General features: G+C 37.5%; 1 protein-coding gene across 10 annotated transcripts in view; it reads right to left on the bottom strand.

Moving 5' to 3' along the window:
• The window catches only part of NETO1 (neuropilin and tolloid like 1), a 126,737-nt gene that overhangs the window by 107,114 nt on the left and 1,440 nt on the right, over window positions 1-18,183 (bottom strand). For 9 of the 10 annotated variants that reach the window (XR_004029610.1, XR_004029611.1, XM_030810271.1 and 6 more), the window contains exons 2-4: window positions 16,847-16,900; window positions 16,467-16,604; window positions 10,473-10,721 (exon numbers count right to left, since the gene is read on the bottom strand). Coding sequence is in view for 8 of the 10 variants with exons in the window: in XM_030810271.1 (XP_030666131.1) it covers window positions 10,473-10,721; window positions 16,467-16,604; window positions 16,847-16,900 (441 nt within the window). In the remaining 2 variants the exon portion in view is untranslated. Of the gene's footprint in view, window positions 1-10,472; window positions 10,722-16,466; window positions 16,605-16,846; window positions 16,901-17,230; window positions 17,352-18,183 lie in introns of those variants that run through there. The other variant, XM_030810276.1, reaches the window with a different exon arrangement.

Here is an 18,183-nt window from a genome sequence, read left to right as displayed (position 1 = left end):
TCTGGCCCCCAAGATTTGTATCAACCCCACAGATGAAATAAATTCACCCATCCCATGTTGCCCATAAGTCTCAACAGCATCAACTCAAAAGTCCAAATTTCATCAGCTCAAAAGTCCCACATCACACCATCTACATCATTAAAATCAGGTATGAGTGAGACTCTGGGCATGATCCACTCTGAGACACAATTTCTCTCCATCATTGAACCATAAAATTCAAGAAATATGTTACCTGCTCCAAAAACACAATGGTAGGGCAGGCAAACAAAAACATCTACGGCCATTCCTGCTCAAAATAAGAAAAAATAGAAGAATTAAAAAAAGAAAGAAAGAAATTCACCAGTTCCAAGCAGTTTTGAAATACAGTTGACAAATTCCAGTTGCTTTCAAGGGCTGAGATTGTACTTGGTCATTTGAGCTCTACCTTCTGGACTTAACTCCCCACCCTCTGGACTTGAGGTTCCTGCTTTCTGAGTCAGCCTACTGACACAGTAGCACACCTGCAGCTGAATAGTTACATCAGCATGTTTCTTGCTTGTAGGCATTTGAAAGTTCTGACACCCTTTTTCCATTTCAACCTTTATATCTGTCTCCTTTAGTTCAAGATGGCAACGTTTATGCTGATGTAACATTCTCAAGAACCATGTGTGTCTCCTGTGTATGTCCTCAGATTCACTCCATTAGCCAAAGATTTTCTTCATAGAATTTTTTCTTCTAGATAATCTCATCCTATTTTTGGATTCTGCTGAGATGACTGACTGAAGAGCATTATGAGTCACACTCCTAATCATTTCAAAGAGCCTTTTGTGAGACTGAATTCTCTGATCTTTTGATCTTTCCAGGGGATCAGCAAAAAGTTGTCCAGCTCAGTTTATTCTCTAGGGCATGCTTTTCCAATCTCATCCAAGGAGGGCTTAAATTTTAATTGACAATAAATTCCTTAAAGTTAAATATCCAAGTTAATTGCATAATGTTCTGCTTTTTTATTTATCCATATAGCTCCAGGATATAATTCTACTAAGCTTTCTGATTCAACATAACAGATACACCCTTTCTGTCGGTTTCCAAACACATATCTCATTTTCTGTTGAGCTGTCGTCATCAGCACCTATAAACTTCATACTTCCACAAATAGCCTGTTGATGAAGATTTAGGTATTCTTTAAGACATGCATGTTTTCTCTACCATGCTTCTCACTTCCTTCTGTGTCCTTGTGCCAGAGTCAGTAAGATTCATATTTCTACTAACCGTAAGTTTAAGGCAATATAGACGTTTTTCTAACAAGCTTCTCAAAATTCTTCCAGCTTTTGTCAACTGCTTAATTCCAAAACTATTTCCAAATTTTAAGGTTTTTATTTATTTATTTTACTGTAGCACTTCACTTTTAGGAAATAAAATCAAGTATTTGTTTCTTATTTGTTGCTTTAACAAGTACCACAACTTAGAAACTTAATACACAACAAGAATTTATCTCCGGTTCTGATGTCAGAAATCTGAATGGGTCTCACTGGCCTAAAAATCAAGGCATTTGCAGGGCTGTGTTTCTTTTCTTGGAGGCTCTAGGGGACAAGTCATGCCTGGTCTTTTCCGTTCTAGAAGTTGTCCACATTCTTTCGCTTGGTGCCACTTCATCCATCTTCAAAGCCCACAATAGCAGCTGGAGTCTTTCTTAAATCCCATCTACTGCCTCCTTCGTTCCACACTGAGAAAGCCTTGTAATTACACTGGGTCCTCCCAGAGAATCCAAGATAATCTCCCTCTATTAAAGTCAGCTTATTAGCATTATTAATACAACTTTCCACCTTCACGTCTCTTTGCCATAGAACTTGACATATTCATAGATTCCAGAAATTAGGGCATAGACATCTTGTGGGGAGGGTACATTATCTGGCTACTATACATGACTTCTAGTTTTTAACAGACTATGAACTCATTGTATGAAAGCTAGGGTATTGCAGACACTGTATTTCTACAGTGTTAGCATAGTGGATCCATAGACAGTTGTTAAATAAGTGGCTAACATCACCTAGCAGAAATCAAGGTCTTCTGTGCATTCACTTTAAGAATATTAACATGAATTATACTCAAGTAGTCATAATGGCATGCAAATTATAAAATAGGAAAAATGTTTTGGTCAAGACAAAGAACACTGTGGGTTGTTTGTAATTCCTTGATTTAGTTTTCAAATAATTAAATAAAAATAAGCCTCAAATTGTCTGCAAATTGTTATGAAAGGAAATGTTTAGGAGAATAAATAGACTTGTCAATATTTTCTTAGGAAAAATATACAGGGCTTTAGTAATTTGAAAAGCATGTTTCTTGAATACGATAACGAGTTAAATGTTGGTCAGAGATTTCAGGAGATTTTACCAAGAAGCCCAGTAACTAAAGACATTGAGACACATGAAAAAAGGAGATTGAGTATATGAATTATTTATTTGTTTTGTTTTTGTCAGGTTTCTTGAGTTTTTCTCTTGTCAAGTGATACATTTCATCTTTAGGGAAATTTAGTGAGGATTGTGGGTGCTGGTCATTTGATGATGGGATTCGACATAGAGGTAATCTTACGAATGACCCAAGCAAGGCCTCTACCAGTGCATAAAACAACTTTTTGTAGATTAGTCAACAGTCCACTTGTGGATGGAGCCCTGCTCTGGGGAATCTGAATGTGCATGGAAAGAGCTCATTTCTCTGCTGCAACTAAGTGTCTTTCCTGTGTATTGCTGGGATCAGCAGCCCTGAATAGAGGGATGGAGTGGGAGGTGAGGGAAAGGAACTGGCATCACAGGAAAAACCCAAAGAGACCTGGGTGTTAGGGAGCAGGAAAACTCGTGAGAGATCGGCCAGGCACGATGGCTCACGCCTGTAATCCCACCACTTTGGGAAGCCCAGGCGGGTGGATCACCTGAGGTCGGGAGTTCAAGACCAGCCTGATCAACATGGAAAAACCCTGTCTCTACTAAAAATACAAAATTAGCCGGGCGTGGTGGTGCATGCTTGTAATCCCAGCTTCTAGGGAGGCTGAGGCAGGAGAATTACTTGAACCCGGGAGAAGGAGGTTGTGGTGAGCTGAGATTGCACCACTGCACTCCAGCCTGGGCAACAAGAGCAAAACTCCCTCAAAAAAAAAGAAAAGAAAAAGAAAAAAAAGAAAATTCATGGGAGATCTAGGAGAAATAAAGTTTTCCCCTTCAGTATTTAACATGTGAGCCACAAGTTTCAACTAATGAGAGCACGGTACACACAGAAGACTATGTCAGTAATAACAGGTATTTGAGAAAAACAGGAAATGAATCATGCACTTCAGGTTCAGATGGGTGGAGAAGGCACAATTTTACAATAGAGGTAGAAGAAGAGACGAGAAACCATCATTTCTTTGGACATTGCGAGTGGAAAAACATTTCAAACAACATGGAAAAGATGAATTTTAAATTAATGTATCAATTAATGGCGAAACACGGGTGATATAGTATTATCCCTTAAATAAATTTCTTAATATAACTGTACTAAAATTACTTGCAGTATGTGATGTAATTAAAGTTATAATCTCAACACTCTGTAGAAGGTGTATCAGCACCGTGCTTATATAACTGATACACAAGCAGTAATTCAATATTTACAGGTACATATTTTCTCTAGCACTCTGCTTTCTTGATTTTTAAGTAGAAAGGTTGAAGGAAATAAATTCCAAGGTCTTTTCTAATCTAAGGAAAACATGTATTAATAATGGAAATATATCTAGGACCCCATGTGTTCCAATCTCAGATGTACTGTATTTAAAACATAGTCCCACGATTAGCCGATAAATAAATATAAACACACTTAAGTACTCTTCTTTTCTCCACCTCTCCAGGACACAAGATGAGGAAGACACCTTTCTACCTTTTTATGTTTGTTTGTTTCTTTCTTTCTTTCTTTTTGAGATGGAATCTCGCTCTGTGGCCCAGGCTGGAGTGCAATGGCATGATCTCGGCTCACTGCAACCTCTGCCTCCCGGGTTCAAGTGATTCTCCTGCCTCAGCCTCCCAAGTAGCTGGGACTACAGGCATGCGCCACCATGACCGGCTAATTTTTTTTGTATTTTTAGTACAGACAGGGTTTCACCGTGTTAGCCATGATGGTCTCCATCTCCTGACCTCGTGATCTGCCAGCTTCAACTTCCCAAAGTGCCGGGATTACAGGCGTAAGCCACCGTGCCCGGCCGGAAGACACTCTTTCTTTATGGGAAACTTCTTAAAAATCTTCCTTTTCCTTTGCCACTGCTTTCAATATTCTCTGCACAGATGGGAGCTAATCCTGGAAATTTTCTCTCCCACTCTCAGCTTTTCTCCTGAACACCCACCTAGACTAAACAAGACTGCTGTCTCTCTCTTCATTCCTCATCCCTCTTCCTGAGCCCACTATTATACAGATAAGATCAGTCAAGTCACGGACTGGCCGGAAAAGTGGGAGATGGAGGAAATCACCTTCACATGAATATCTTCATTATTCAAAAATATCAATACATCAATAATTTTCTTTTTCTTTTCTATTTTTTTTTTTTCGAGACAGGGTCTTACTCTATTGCCCAGGCTGGAGTGCAGTGGCATGATCTCAGCTCACTGCAACCTCTACCTCCCGGATTCAAGCAATTCTCTCACCTCAGTCTCCCCAGTAGGTGGGATTACAGGCGCCTGCCACCACGCCCGACTAATTTTTTCGTATTTTTAGTACAGACAGAGTTTCACCATGTTGGCCAGGTTGGTCTCGAACTCCTGACTTAAGGTGATCCACCCGCCTCAGCCTCCCAAAATGCTGGGATTACAAGCATGAGCCACCGCACCTTGTCACACATTGGTAATTTCCTCGGTGCTGTGATTCTCAAGTTTTTAAATTCATTTCTTGAAAAATATGCCTCAAGAATAAATGCGATTGTGCTCCCTACCTTTTCCATTTAAGAGCCTCTGCTAGGGCTGAAAGGAGAATATTTTGAGTCAGTAGTATAAATATAACATTTAGGTTGGTGCTAAAGTAATTGCAGTTTTGCCATTAAAGGTAAAGGTAATGGCAAATCCCCAAGTACTTTTGCGCCAAGTCATAGTTAAAAAGACAACACATACTGACCTAAATTTTTTCAATCTTTTATTTTTATGTGGAAAAAAAAATCAAAGTCCTTCTTTTAGCTGGATGTGGTGGCTCACGCCTGTGATCCTAGCATTTGGAGGCTGAGGTGGGCAGATCACTTGAGGCCAGGAGTTCAAGACTAGTCTGGCCAATGTGATGAAATCTCATCTCTACCAAAAATATAAAAATCAACCAGGCGTGGAGGTGCATGCCTGGAATCCCAGCTACTCGGGAGACTGAGGCACGAGAATCACTGAAACCCGGAGGCAGAGGTTGCAGTGAGCCAAGATCGCACCACTGCACGCCAGCCTGAGCAACAGAGTGAGATGTCAAAAAAAAAAAAAAAGGAAAAAGTCTTCTTTTAATCTTAGCCTTTAAAACTTTCTATTTTTTCATATTTTTGTGCAAAATTTAAATGAAACTTCAGTTGTTAAATAAATAATACGTAGTTTTTTTTCTTACTTACCAGAGCACCTATCAGAACTCTGATTATCTAGCTAAGAAAATTTAGAAACTTTCAAAATGGTTAATACACATATATTCACATTTCTGATCCAAAGAGGAAAAACATTGCACCGAGTATTTGAAATAACATTAAATCCATGACAATATTTTATTTTAATAATGTATTTCATTTAATATGCATAGAAATCCGTTTAAAACACTCCATTTAAATCACTGCAGTGCAGTGTATTTCTCCCTTTGCCTTTGAAGTCCATCAAGCATGCAGCTTGAGAGGTGGCTAGGAGTTGGACAGAAAGTCCCTAAAACACTTTGAGCTGCCCAGATGAAAGGTGCTATTTAAGGACAAAGTATCGTAATAATTTCAATCTATTTAATAACTCCACTCACTTCAATGTCAATGCCTAACTCAGTCCTCACCTATTTGGTACTTTGAGGTCTATTCCTTAATTTCAATTGCTCCAGTGGGATGTGTGTAACTTTGTTCCTTAAAACTAGTACAGGAAAACTATCATCGAAAAAGGAAAAGTCCATAAACATCCCATTCTATGTCTGTAAATGACAGAAAATCTCCCCCCCAGGAAGTAAATCATAAGACCAACAAAAGATACCTGTCATTAAAGAGACTGGAAGGGCTACCTTCTCCAGGAGCAGAGCATCTGAATGGCCTGGGTCATGCCAGTGGAATGAGGAGTACAGTAGATACTGTTACATTTTCTTCCTTATATTTTCAAGTGCAAAGAAAATTTAGGCAAGGCAGCTGGCTGCAGGGAAGTGTTATATTCTGCTCAAAAGGCATTCTTAGTTTGAGTAAAAAAGTCTGTGAAATATGGAAAGTGGTATTCCCTCTTCTAAAAATTCATTAAAAATTATCAAGTATAGTCTTTTCTATTTTTTCTTTTTTTGATGTTAAATAATTTATACAAGTAATACCAAAATATCTTATTCTTTTCAAAAATTAAAGCATTATCAATAAAGTTGAGTCAATTTTTACTCCATCTTGGCCTCTAAAATCCTCCTCATTCCCCTCGTCCTGCTATCCCTTATCTGAAGTAACCGTTATTGTTTTAAATTGCTTTTATCACAACATATTTTCTAGTCATTTGATTTTATATACCAAACTTGATTTAAAACTTGTTTAAAGACTCTTTTTAAATGAGAAAACAATATAATTCTATTACAATAGACACTTTTGATATGGCTTCTATTTTTTATTAAATTGTTTGAGTTATCAAATATTCTGTGGTGTAACTTTTAACATTCTTGGTGATTCTGCACTTATTTCTTTTTCTGAACTGGGATAGCATATTGCAGAGGAGAGGCTCAGTACACAGAAAGAAGAGAGCTCTTCAGGGCATCGTCCACGAGGTGCTCACAAGGCTCTGTGCCCCCTGGCCCTTCTACAAGTCTCACTCTTATCCTTTGCAGACCCCAGGATTTGAACCAGCTGATTTCTCCTTGATTACTGCTCAATCTCACAATCCTTCTTATGCATGCTAGACTATAATCCTAGGTGATTCATCGCTGCACTGTGGACCTGGGTAATGACACAGTCTGTAAAAATAACCGTCAGCAAACCAAAAAGTGAGGATTCATCAAAATGTGCCAGGAGAAAAAGAAGGGCCTCCTTTAAGCCCATTTCTATTCTCTCTCGCTCTGTCTCCCCATCCTCCACAACCATGCTGGACCTCCAGTTGGGCTGTTCCCATGTACAAACGGGAATTCAGAAGCACAGCTACTATGAAGAGCAAGAGCTTCGGACTGAAAGGCTATTATTTTAAGTTCAGTGGGAAAGAAAGTCATAGACTCAGATACAAGGAAATAGAAAAAAATTTTGGCGATAAAAGCCTACACAAATTAGTTTGCCAGTCAGGCAAGATGGAACCAGGATACTGGACACTGGGACCCACAGCTGTGTGGGGGCTAAATCACCATTGGAAGAAACAATCTGTGTTAGGAAGATGAATTATCAAAGCTTTGGTTCAATATTTATGAAATATGCATGCTATACATCTAAACTTCAATACCTGGATTCCATACTACTATGTAGTGTTTTGATTTTAATCTGTGCACCCAGGTATGTTTGCTTGCAGGAAGAAAGGACTTTGTAATACTCAGAATTCTTAATGAAAATGTATATGTGTATTTAGTATGTATACGTATGTATAAATATTGTGTATATATGTATATTCATTCCCCTTAGCTTGGCAAATGTGATTCATTTCTAAGAGATGAGTACACTCTCAATGTGTTTACATAATGTTTCTGAGACTGCGAGATTACATCTAGATTCCAGATTGTGATAAATTCATTAAAATAATAGGGACCACCAGGCCTTTCTGCTGCTATTACTGCCTTGACATTTTCTATGACTGACATTAGAAATAACTATACCTCCTACTTGGAAGTCTGGGCTCATCTAAAGTAACTAAATTTCATAGACTAAAAAAAGTGACATAGTATAGGTAGGAATTTTTTGCACCCACTTAAAAATTTCAGGAATTGTTTTTAAGTCTGAGACACCTGTTTTCCCAATAACCTGTACCAAGCATGCTTTGTTTTTAAAAAGCACATGATCAAACTAATAAAAACAACAGCTATCGATAGTTGAGATCTTACAGGCACTCAAGAAATTCATAAATATGCATTTGTTAATTGTCTTTCAAACAATTCTGTGAGTTGCTCAATATTATTTTTATTTTATAATTAAAAATATTGAGAGATAAAATATGAAGGACTATGTTCAAAATTTACATGATGCAAAGAAAAGAAAAGCCAGAACTGGAAGTCAGATCTGGTTTCAAACTCAGTGCTCCTCGCAGCTGTCCTGGAGACCATCATCTCTCTAAGATGAATTGGTAGGCGGAATTTCATCTCCAATGTGAGTGCACTGCAGAGCCCTGGCAATTCTCGCAATGCTTTATAACATAAATCATTAAGCTGACTTGAGAAATTCTTCCTCCATTTCCCCAGGTCACCAGTTGAATGACACTACTAAATAAAAATTAAGCCAAAATGACAACTATAGCCTGCCTGGCTTCAGATTCCCTAAATGCTATCTAAATTATTACTAATCCCTTCCCACTTCCTATTTCAATAAGTAATTGGCTTCCTCAATACTGCCTCTTTCTAGAAGAGGTGTAGATAGTTATGTCACTCAGGCAATGGCCTTGGGCCACACAACGTCAACTTTTGCTGTCATGTAAGTTTTCCAAGTCTCCTTTTTATGGTCCTAGCTTTCCCTCATATGCCAAATGAAGGTTTCCCCAGAAGTTCTGCTCTAGTTGATCTGAGTAAAAATAGAAGCCTCAGCCCATCCTTAACCTGTCCTACTTCATGGAAAAATCTCCAAGAGTTCCGTTCTGATTCAGTTGTTCGCAGCAGCGAAATCCCATTCTATAAATGCAGTATGGTGGCTCTAAAGAAACAAAAAGCAAAGAACAAAACCCAGGGAACAAAAAGGCTTTTTAAAACCTGGAAGAACAGATTGAGTGCCACCATTTATGTCATCTCAAATAGAGCCACAAACATGGATAGCATTGCTTATGTTGATAAAGCATGACAGTTGACACTACATTCTTTGTGAAACCACAGTTTTAAATCCAAGACATTATTTTCATGATCACCAAACCCAGAATGAAAATATAACTTACGAAGCCTAGACCATGCCGTATGTCACTGTCTCTAGGTACAGGTTATATTCAAAATTATCAGTTAAGAAAAAAATACCTACCTTTCTATTTACAACTCTAGCACTAATAATCTGACAAACAAATTAAGCTAACGTGTACCTTTTGGGAATACCTCAAATTAGTTTGATTGTAGCACATGAAATACCCATGATTTCTGTGAGTAATCCATTATCAGCAAAGCATAATTAAAACCACAATCCTTTAGTGATATTATTAAAAACATTCCTAATGCTTAAAGCTAATATATATGCCACAGTTAATACTTGATTTAACATACACCATGTCATAATGAAAGTCATCATTAAACTTATATTAATAATTTTTAAAATTTTAGTTTTTTAACTGAATATCAAAGCCCTATTTAGATGTTACTTCTTTAACATGGAATACAAACTTCAACAAACTTTACATATATTTCAAATTATGCTATTGCCTAACTTAAATAAAACAATACCTACAAACAGAAAAAAACTATATAAAAAATGGGCTTTACATAATTTGAATCATTTTTCCATTTAAATTAATGCATGTAGTGTTCTTGCAGTGAAAAAATGTGATAATCTATTTTTATTGTACTGAATGAAAACTCTTAATCAAGTGGGCCAGTCAACAACACAGAATCTTTTTAATTCTAGCAAGTTAAAAGGAAAACTGATATAGACTGCAAGACCTTGTAAATGAGTATTTGGCTGCTACAGGTCTCAGTTTTCCTTTCATTAAAACTCTTAAGAATCTGCTTTCCTGCAAAGAGTAGACTACTTGGTAAAGTAGGATCTATTTGATTGAAACACGGTAATTTTCAGAACAAATGAACTTTTGATTCAAGTTCCCCAAAGATCATTTTGGGGGATATATGTTACAATACTACAATTGTCTTTTCAAGTTTATTGAGCTCCTGTGTATAATTAGTTTCCTTATCACAGACTGTCTCTCCAACTACACATTCCATCATAACAAAAGTCCACTTGATGGTGTGGCTGATGCCCATTTAGAGCCTTGAGTCACTACTCTTTACCGCTAGTACAGGCTGTTTTAAGGAAAACATCTTTTCCTTTCAGAATTTGTGTAGGGAAAAGAAAAAGCACTGTAGATTTGGTTTTAAATAGAACTGGAACATTCTCTGAGAAAGTATAATGTCTTACAAAAGATTCTGTACTATGAAGATAGAAAAATGAGGAAGAAAAAGAAAGCTTTTTTTTTTAAGTACTTACTTACCAGGTGTGAAATTGTATCGAGCTGAAAATCCCATAGATTCCAGCTCTCCATCAGCAAAAAATTTAATCCATAGAAATCTTCCACTGGATTTTATGACAGGAGGATTTTGTTGTCCACAGAAACGTCCAATTATTGGAGAAAAGCCAAAAGGTCCATCTCGAACTTCAATATGATCAAATTTGCACTCCCAAGACGGTTCAATAGAGTACTTTTCATCAAAGTAAAGTTCAATGCACTGTCTTGGAGCAGCTGTAAAAAAGAAAGATTGTGTCTAGGAGGCCATCTCTTACATCTTCAGGTTGATTATTTTCTGATTCTATTTCAGATGTTATCTGTACATCTTCTCTCAAACTTTATGGATGATATGCATGGAAATATAAAGAAAGCATATGATACTACTCTACGGGATACAATTTTCATAAAAATGTCTAAGGAGTGAACCTTAAAACCGAAGATGTTACATAAAATATTATTCTGATACAAGATGACCATTTTGATGTTTTACGCAGGACTAAAAAAGCACAGTATTTTTATGAAAGGCTGTGAACTTGGAGTTAGAAGGTCAAGGAATATTTTTCTCTCTCTTTTCTCATATTTCTGGGAATACTCAGGTTTAAGGTCACAAATCACCTGAGAATTGTTTGGCATAGAGTTATATTAAATATAATCATTCAAATAATCCAAGCCATGTGTCTAGATCAGATCCAAATGCATATACAAGGACATTAAGAGTAATTTTTCTACTACACAAACCTGATCACATCCCTCTCAGGTTTAAACCTCAGCAGCTGGACCATGATCAATACATTCGACACACATTATCCGTTAAGAATATCCTGCGTTCAGGACCCTATCCCCTCACGGAGAGCCTGAGCTCAGACCACTTCAAACATGTCTTGTCTTCTAAGAAAGTCAGCTCTTTCACACTTTCATGGATTTTCTTACATTCTTGAATGTCTACGTACCCAACATTATCTCCTCTTTACACAGGAAAGACTTGCTTTAAAGAAGCCTCCTCTCTAAATCTGATCTTGAAAGACAAGAACCATATCTCACTCACCTTCTTTCTCAGCGCTTAGCACAGTACTTGTCATCGAAAATTTCCAAAAAAAAAAAAAAAGAGTCTTTGAGTGAATTATAAATGAGTGTATATTCATAAATGTTTTTACAGCTCTCTAAAGAATCAGGGAAAGCTTTATAGGGCTGGCAACTCTATACAGCACCACATGAATCCTTTTGCTAATGTTCTTTCATTCTTCCCCTGGTATGTCCAAAACAGTCCAAAATTCTGGCATCTCAGACTTACATTCACAGCCAGGATACTCCAGAATGGCCATAAAGTTTGCTGAAATGTCAACATATATGTATCCTGGTTAGTAAACAGCTGTTGCCTGAAGGCCTCTGAGTGCTTCCCTGCTACCTGGCCCTTTTCAGAGACTAAGCCCCTCCAGACACTTGAAAGTTAAGACAGCTCAGTCGGGCCTGCTCCCTCTCCGGTCAGCAACCATGCAGAATGGTGGCTGTCCACACCCCATTGCTTCTTAAATATACACTGAACATCATCCGTGATGACCTAAAATGTAATCTCTGGTATGCATGGTTTTCAAAAATGTATGTAAGATTGAGACACATGTTGTAACTCGGAAATTGGAGACCTACAGAATAAAATGTAACTCTGATGCTCCCCAGGTATAAAATTAAAGATCAACAGTTTAAGGGCAATTCATTTTTGAAATGAATTATTTTATGAATAATCTTTAATTTCTAAAAAAGTTTCAGACTCACACATTGAAAGGAGACATTTTAACTCATGCAAGAAAAATATTTTATCCATCACTGAATTGTATCAAAAAGGCAAACAAATGAGTAACCACAATAATGACAGATTTGAGGGAGTTTCAATGACGTGTTTTTTTTTTCTTTTTTTTGGAAATTTGAAAGTACCCAAAGAAATGACTAACCATGTTTTATGCTTAAAGTGTTAGCCTTAAAACAAAAAGGCAAATACTGAAGGAGTTAGACCCATTTACGTATCAGTACTAAGTATAGCACTTGCATACATTATCATCCTGTAGTTTGTATCTACCAATTTATTTCACAATAAATCAGTATAACAAGTTTTATGACGAAACAATTTTGGATTGCAGGTTAACTTAAATAATGTATGGCTAGGGAAAGATAGAGCAACGAAGACAGTCCTTAGCTAATTTACTTAGAACTCTATCTGTCATCTATCAACACGGGCTCACCAATTTCCCCTACTAAGAAATAATGGCCATCTAACATGAATTCACTTCTCCATACCTTCACTCTTATTATTTCATAAGTTCTGTGGCTGAGTCAACCTCTCAATGTTCCCCAGGAAACATTCTGCCATTATGGCTTTTGGTAGGCAACATTATATGTGGACAATTTATTTTCTTTTGGTCCAGCATGTTGAAGTTAACGACACACACCCGGAAATGAAGCCTACTAGCTGAATTTTAGAAGGTAGTGAAATAACTTTTTAAAACTAAGTTTGCCACATACTCATTGTGGTAGATTAAAAATGAGTGATTATGGCACATAGAAACTATCTGAAGCTATCTAACTCTCTCAACTTCAATTTGCCTCACCTTCAAGAATTTTCTTCACAGCTGCCTTTCCTTCTAACATTTCTGTAAGTTATATTTGATCTAACACTGAGGTTAGTTCATGAGAGGTCTCAACCACTTTGAGAATCTCCAGACGCACTGAGAACTATGAGCACTTTCACCTGGATAGTGCACATATATACAGAATATTTCCTCCATTTTGAGGGAATGTTTAGGCCACCTGACATTCAAAAAGGGATCCTCTTTTTCGTGACTGAGACCTCACTTGTATTCTTCATCACAATGGGTCATACCTCTAGAAATCTGACCAATTATGTATGCCTCTTTCTCTTCTATTTTAAATTTACCTTTCTCTACAGAATATTCATTTTAGAATTAAATATGTGCAATCTGCCCCTTTAAAAGAGAAAAAAGCACCCATCTCCACTATGCCAATGGGAGTGCTCATCGTTGTTACTAACAAACTCTTAATTGCTTCATGTAACAGATGCATTTCTGTTTTTCACTTATTTTTCTTTGCTGTAACAACTGGCACTTTGACTACTCCCTGCTTCTCAAGACACCGTCTGCTCTGGCTGCTGTGGCATCGTGCACCTGACCCTCCTGCCTAACTCTCTGGCTTCTCCTACTCATTCCATTACTTTTTTTCCCATACTCTGTCCCTCTCTTACTTGTTATTTTCCAGAAAATTTATTCTACATCTTATTTTCTCTCATTTTAGATGAAGACACCAGGTTGCCACGGGCATTCCAATGGAATGTTACTACAATATAATGATGCCTGGGGCTCTATCTAAGGTCAATTAAATCAGAATTCCTTGGGAAAGGCCCAGGCAGCTGCATTTTTAAAAGCAGTTGAAAAATAGTGCTCCAAATATTCTCTTGGATAATTTTATTCATACTAACAATCTCAACAACAGTCTCTATATTTATGACATACATATATACATTTTCAGCACACATCTATCTCTCCACTGAGCCAGAGCTACGAGCTACATGTATCCAATCTTTTTGTGGAGCATCTCCATAAACACAAACTAAACACATTATTTTTCCTTTAAACCAATTTTTTCCATCTATATTTCTTTTCTGGGATGGCAATTCCGTCTATCTAACAAGTTATCACGCAACAAATATTAGAACAGTCCCAGGATACCCTATTCTCTGACCCCCTGATCCAGCCACTCATGATCCTTTTTTTTTTTTTTTGAGACAGAGTCTCACTCTGTCGCCCAGGCTGGAGTGCAGTGGCACGGTCTCGGCTCACTGCAAGCTCCGCCTCCCTGGATCACGCCAATTCTCCCGCCTCAGCCTCCTGGGTAGCTGGGACTACAGGCGCCCACCACCACGCCTGGCTAATTTTTTTGTATTTTTAGTGGAAACAGGGTTTCACCATATTGGCCAGGATGGTCTCCATCTCCTGACCTCGTGATCTGCCCGCGTCGGCCTCCTAAAGTGCTGGGATTACAGGCATGAGCCACCGCATCTGGCCGATCCAGTTTCTTAAATACCTCTCAGTTCTTTCATGTACTCCATCACTTACTTCTTACTTCTTAAGATAAGTATTTACTATGATTTGCTTGGACTTTTGCAATTGTTTCTTAGTTTATGTTCTTTTCCTTCAGTTACTTCATCATCAAAATCTCACAGTATTCCTCAAGTTAAATTACTTCAATGGCACCTCATTGTCTCCAACATAACGTTCAAGATTTTATCCAGCGGGCACAGAAGGAATACCAGGTACGCCTTGGTCTGAGACTGCTTCCCTCTTCAGCCTCCCGCTGTATTTTCCTCAGATTCTGCAGAAGCCCTAGGATATGCCGTAAAGGTCCCCAACCATATCATAGCTCTGAACCTCCGCATACGCTGCTCTATGTAGAGAATAATGCCTTCCCTGGACATTCTTCAGAAATGAAGGTGAGCATCTCTTCTTCCCTGTATTCTTCTCTTTGGCTTCCCCGTTGCAACTACTTTGTGCTAATCCCAGGGCCCCTTTAGATTGTTTACAGAAATGGACATAGTCCCCAGAGAATATTGTTAAGTCCTATGAGGCAAGTAGCAAGTACCTTTTCTATCAGTCGTAAAACGAATTTGCACTGCCAGACCTTAGGTTTTCGGTTTTATCCTTTTAATAGCATAGCTAATTGTTTTGCCTTCTTACAGTGTAGTTTATCTTTGCTGAAAGTTCAACTCCAAGTACTAAGGGTGGGGGAAGATCTTTGGCCCAATAATTACCAAAAAAAAAAAAATTCATTTCTAAATAGAGACTCTTAAAATTAGGTAAACAGAAAGCCTTCTTCTTTGAAAAATCTATCAAATAAATGTGTCCCCATAAGCAATAGAAAGTGCATATATCTTTATCATTAAGACAGTTTTGCCTGTGTGTGTTGCGGGGTTGGGGGGGAAGGTGAGTGCTTCCAGGTTTTAGGCTATTAGGTACTAACAGTTGGAATACTGAAAACTTCCATTGCCAGATGAAATGCTTCTACATTTTAAAAGTTGTACTTAAGAGAGAGGTGTTGGCTGGGAGCCATGGTTCATGCCTGCAATCCCAGCACTTTGGGAGGCCAAAGTGGGTGGATCACTTGAGGTCATGAGTTTGAGACCAGCTGGCCAACATGGTGAAGTGCCGCCTCTACCAAAAATACAAAAATTAGCCAGGCATGGTGGCGTATGCCTGTGATCCCAGCTACTCGGGAGGCTGAGGCAGGAGAATCGCTGGAACTCAGGAGACTCTCGCTTTGTCTCAAAAAAAAAAAAAAAAAAAAGTGTTTACAAAGTTAGTGTAAATGGGCAATGTTCAAAGAGAAGCCTCTTTCCAACACCATTTATCTTTCATGTTGGAAAAAAGTCATGAAATAAAGGGTCATAATTTACAATCCCGACCTTGACTTTAAAATGAGATGTCACTTGTTAACACAAATAAGGTAACTATCTTTCAAATTGGTGTTTAGAAAATGTGATTATAGATTCATCTTTGACATTAATATGATGTGTGTAATTTATAATATTAAAGAAAATGTAACATGCAGGTTATTCTACTAATTGTTGAGCTACAAAAATACTAGTTTCTCAGACTTACACATTAGTTAATATTGTGCCAACTATGCATCCATTCTACTGCATTAGAACTCTAAATCAATTAAGCCAACTGCAAAATAAACTCAAGGTGTTCATTTGTTTTTATTGCACAGAATTTGCTTGTTCATAACCCATTACTAATAATTCCAATAATTAGCCTGATTCCAGATTTTACAGTTATTGATTCACTCAAGAGATATTTTTGTGCATGATCTCCAGATCAATTTTGTAATGCCTATACACATATTCTTCATCCAAAGCACAGAGATGGCCAGGTTTTGGCTTAGTGCTCTCTTAACTCTGGCACTGTCTCCCCTTACCTTCTATGATGTAGATGCATTCCCGGTCAGGGGGATACTTGCTAGGATAGTTGGGAGAGGTAAAGATACCTCCCTCTGCATGTTTTGTCCAAGTTCCACACTGCACTGACTTCTGTGTTTCTGAGGTGGTTTGCTTTTCTGTTAAAAAAAAAAATGTTTTAAAAAGAGCCATCATCCAATTTTCTATTGTACTAAAAATAGAGAGGACATTCTTATAATATCCATTAGTAAATTAATTTTTAAATGTTGTCTTAGCCAAACCAATCAATTATACATATTATAACAGGTTCAGATATTCTGGAATATTAACAGCAGGAGGAAAATAGGAAAATACAAAATAATTCGAGGTCTTCCACTAGCATTTTTCTAAGTAAACACACCTGTTCCTTTCTTGGTTGCCCCAGACAAATGGAGGATGATTAAACTTGCTACAACTGAAACAGAAAAGAAAAATTAGAGATAAAATACACTGAAATGATCAAATGCCATAAAATATAACATAATTTCAAGATAAAATAATATCAAAGCAGATTAATTTTATCATTGTTAACTGTTAGAAGTTGATTCAGAACTTGCAAAAACCAATTTGAAATGTACAAATCAGGAAACCTTCGGACTCCCTTAAGGAACCAATGCAAGTTAAGAATGGATGAGACCCAAACTCCTAAGGCAAATACATCGTTCACTCTAAAGGCAACATGACAATTTACTCATGTCACACACAGTACAGTGGGACTTCAGGAGTCACACTGTATCTAAACTACCCTTAGGGAATGGCTCTGCTAGCATCTCTGAAGGAAGAGAGGGGCCAGAAGGTAAAAAGGAGGAAAAGGAGAGGCAAACGATGAGAACAGCTCCATGACTGTTCCTGACACACTGCAGTGTGGCTGTATTTTAGAAAATAAATACTTAGACAAATCCTACAGGCTGTGGGGGAGGAGAATAAGCAAGAAACAGATTAATGTGGATTGTGGGCATTAAGCAGCATTATTAGAATGTTGCCTACAAAAATGTTCCGAACCTCCAAGTAACCCCGTCCCTCAGCACTTTCTAAGCTGTGAAATTAATCTCTTCTAACCTTAACTTGATTTAATACCAAATCAATATATAGAAATTGATTATTAATTTGAGAAACGTGATTTCCGAAAGCATTATATTGAGTCAGGTTTCCAGTGCCAGAGACTCTGATCTGTAACTTAACAGTAAAACTGCAATGCCATTATAATCTAAACTTGTTTTACTTCCATATTCTTGATCTAATCAACATTTTTACGAGACAAAACACTAGCAAAATAGTAATCTAGTCTTGATAATTTGATTTTTCTTCTATTTTATTTTTCTTATTCATTTTGTTATCCAATGACATAAAAGGCCTATGTTTTCATATTTTCACTTAAAATGAATTCGAGGGAGAGCACAATTCACAAATATTTCCTTAATTAAAGCTCACCACAGGCTTATACATTTATACTTAAACATTCTAAGAAACGTATCTAGGTCTTGATACTAATATTTAAAATATTGTCACCTGTGTGTTACTTTATACTCTAGCCAGTTCATTTGCATTTTAAATTAAGGCACTGGCTGCAGTTGTTACTGTGAGTTTCCACAGGAAAAAAAAATCAATTTAATTTGTCATGATTCTGCTCACACCCAGAACCCACAGGTACACATCCTTCAGCATCAGGATGTGTATTTGTTTACTCCGCTCTTCCTG

This window comes from Nomascus leucogenys, chromosome 4, assembly GCF_006542625.1.
Source record: "Nomascus leucogenys isolate Asia chromosome 4, Asia_NLE_v1, whole genome shotgun sequence".
Taxonomy (NCBI): Eukaryota; Metazoa; Chordata; class Mammalia; order Primates; family Hylobatidae; genus Nomascus; species Nomascus leucogenys.
The sequence above is the reverse complement of the archived record's forward strand: the minus strand, read 5'-3'. Positions and strand labels throughout refer to the sequence as shown.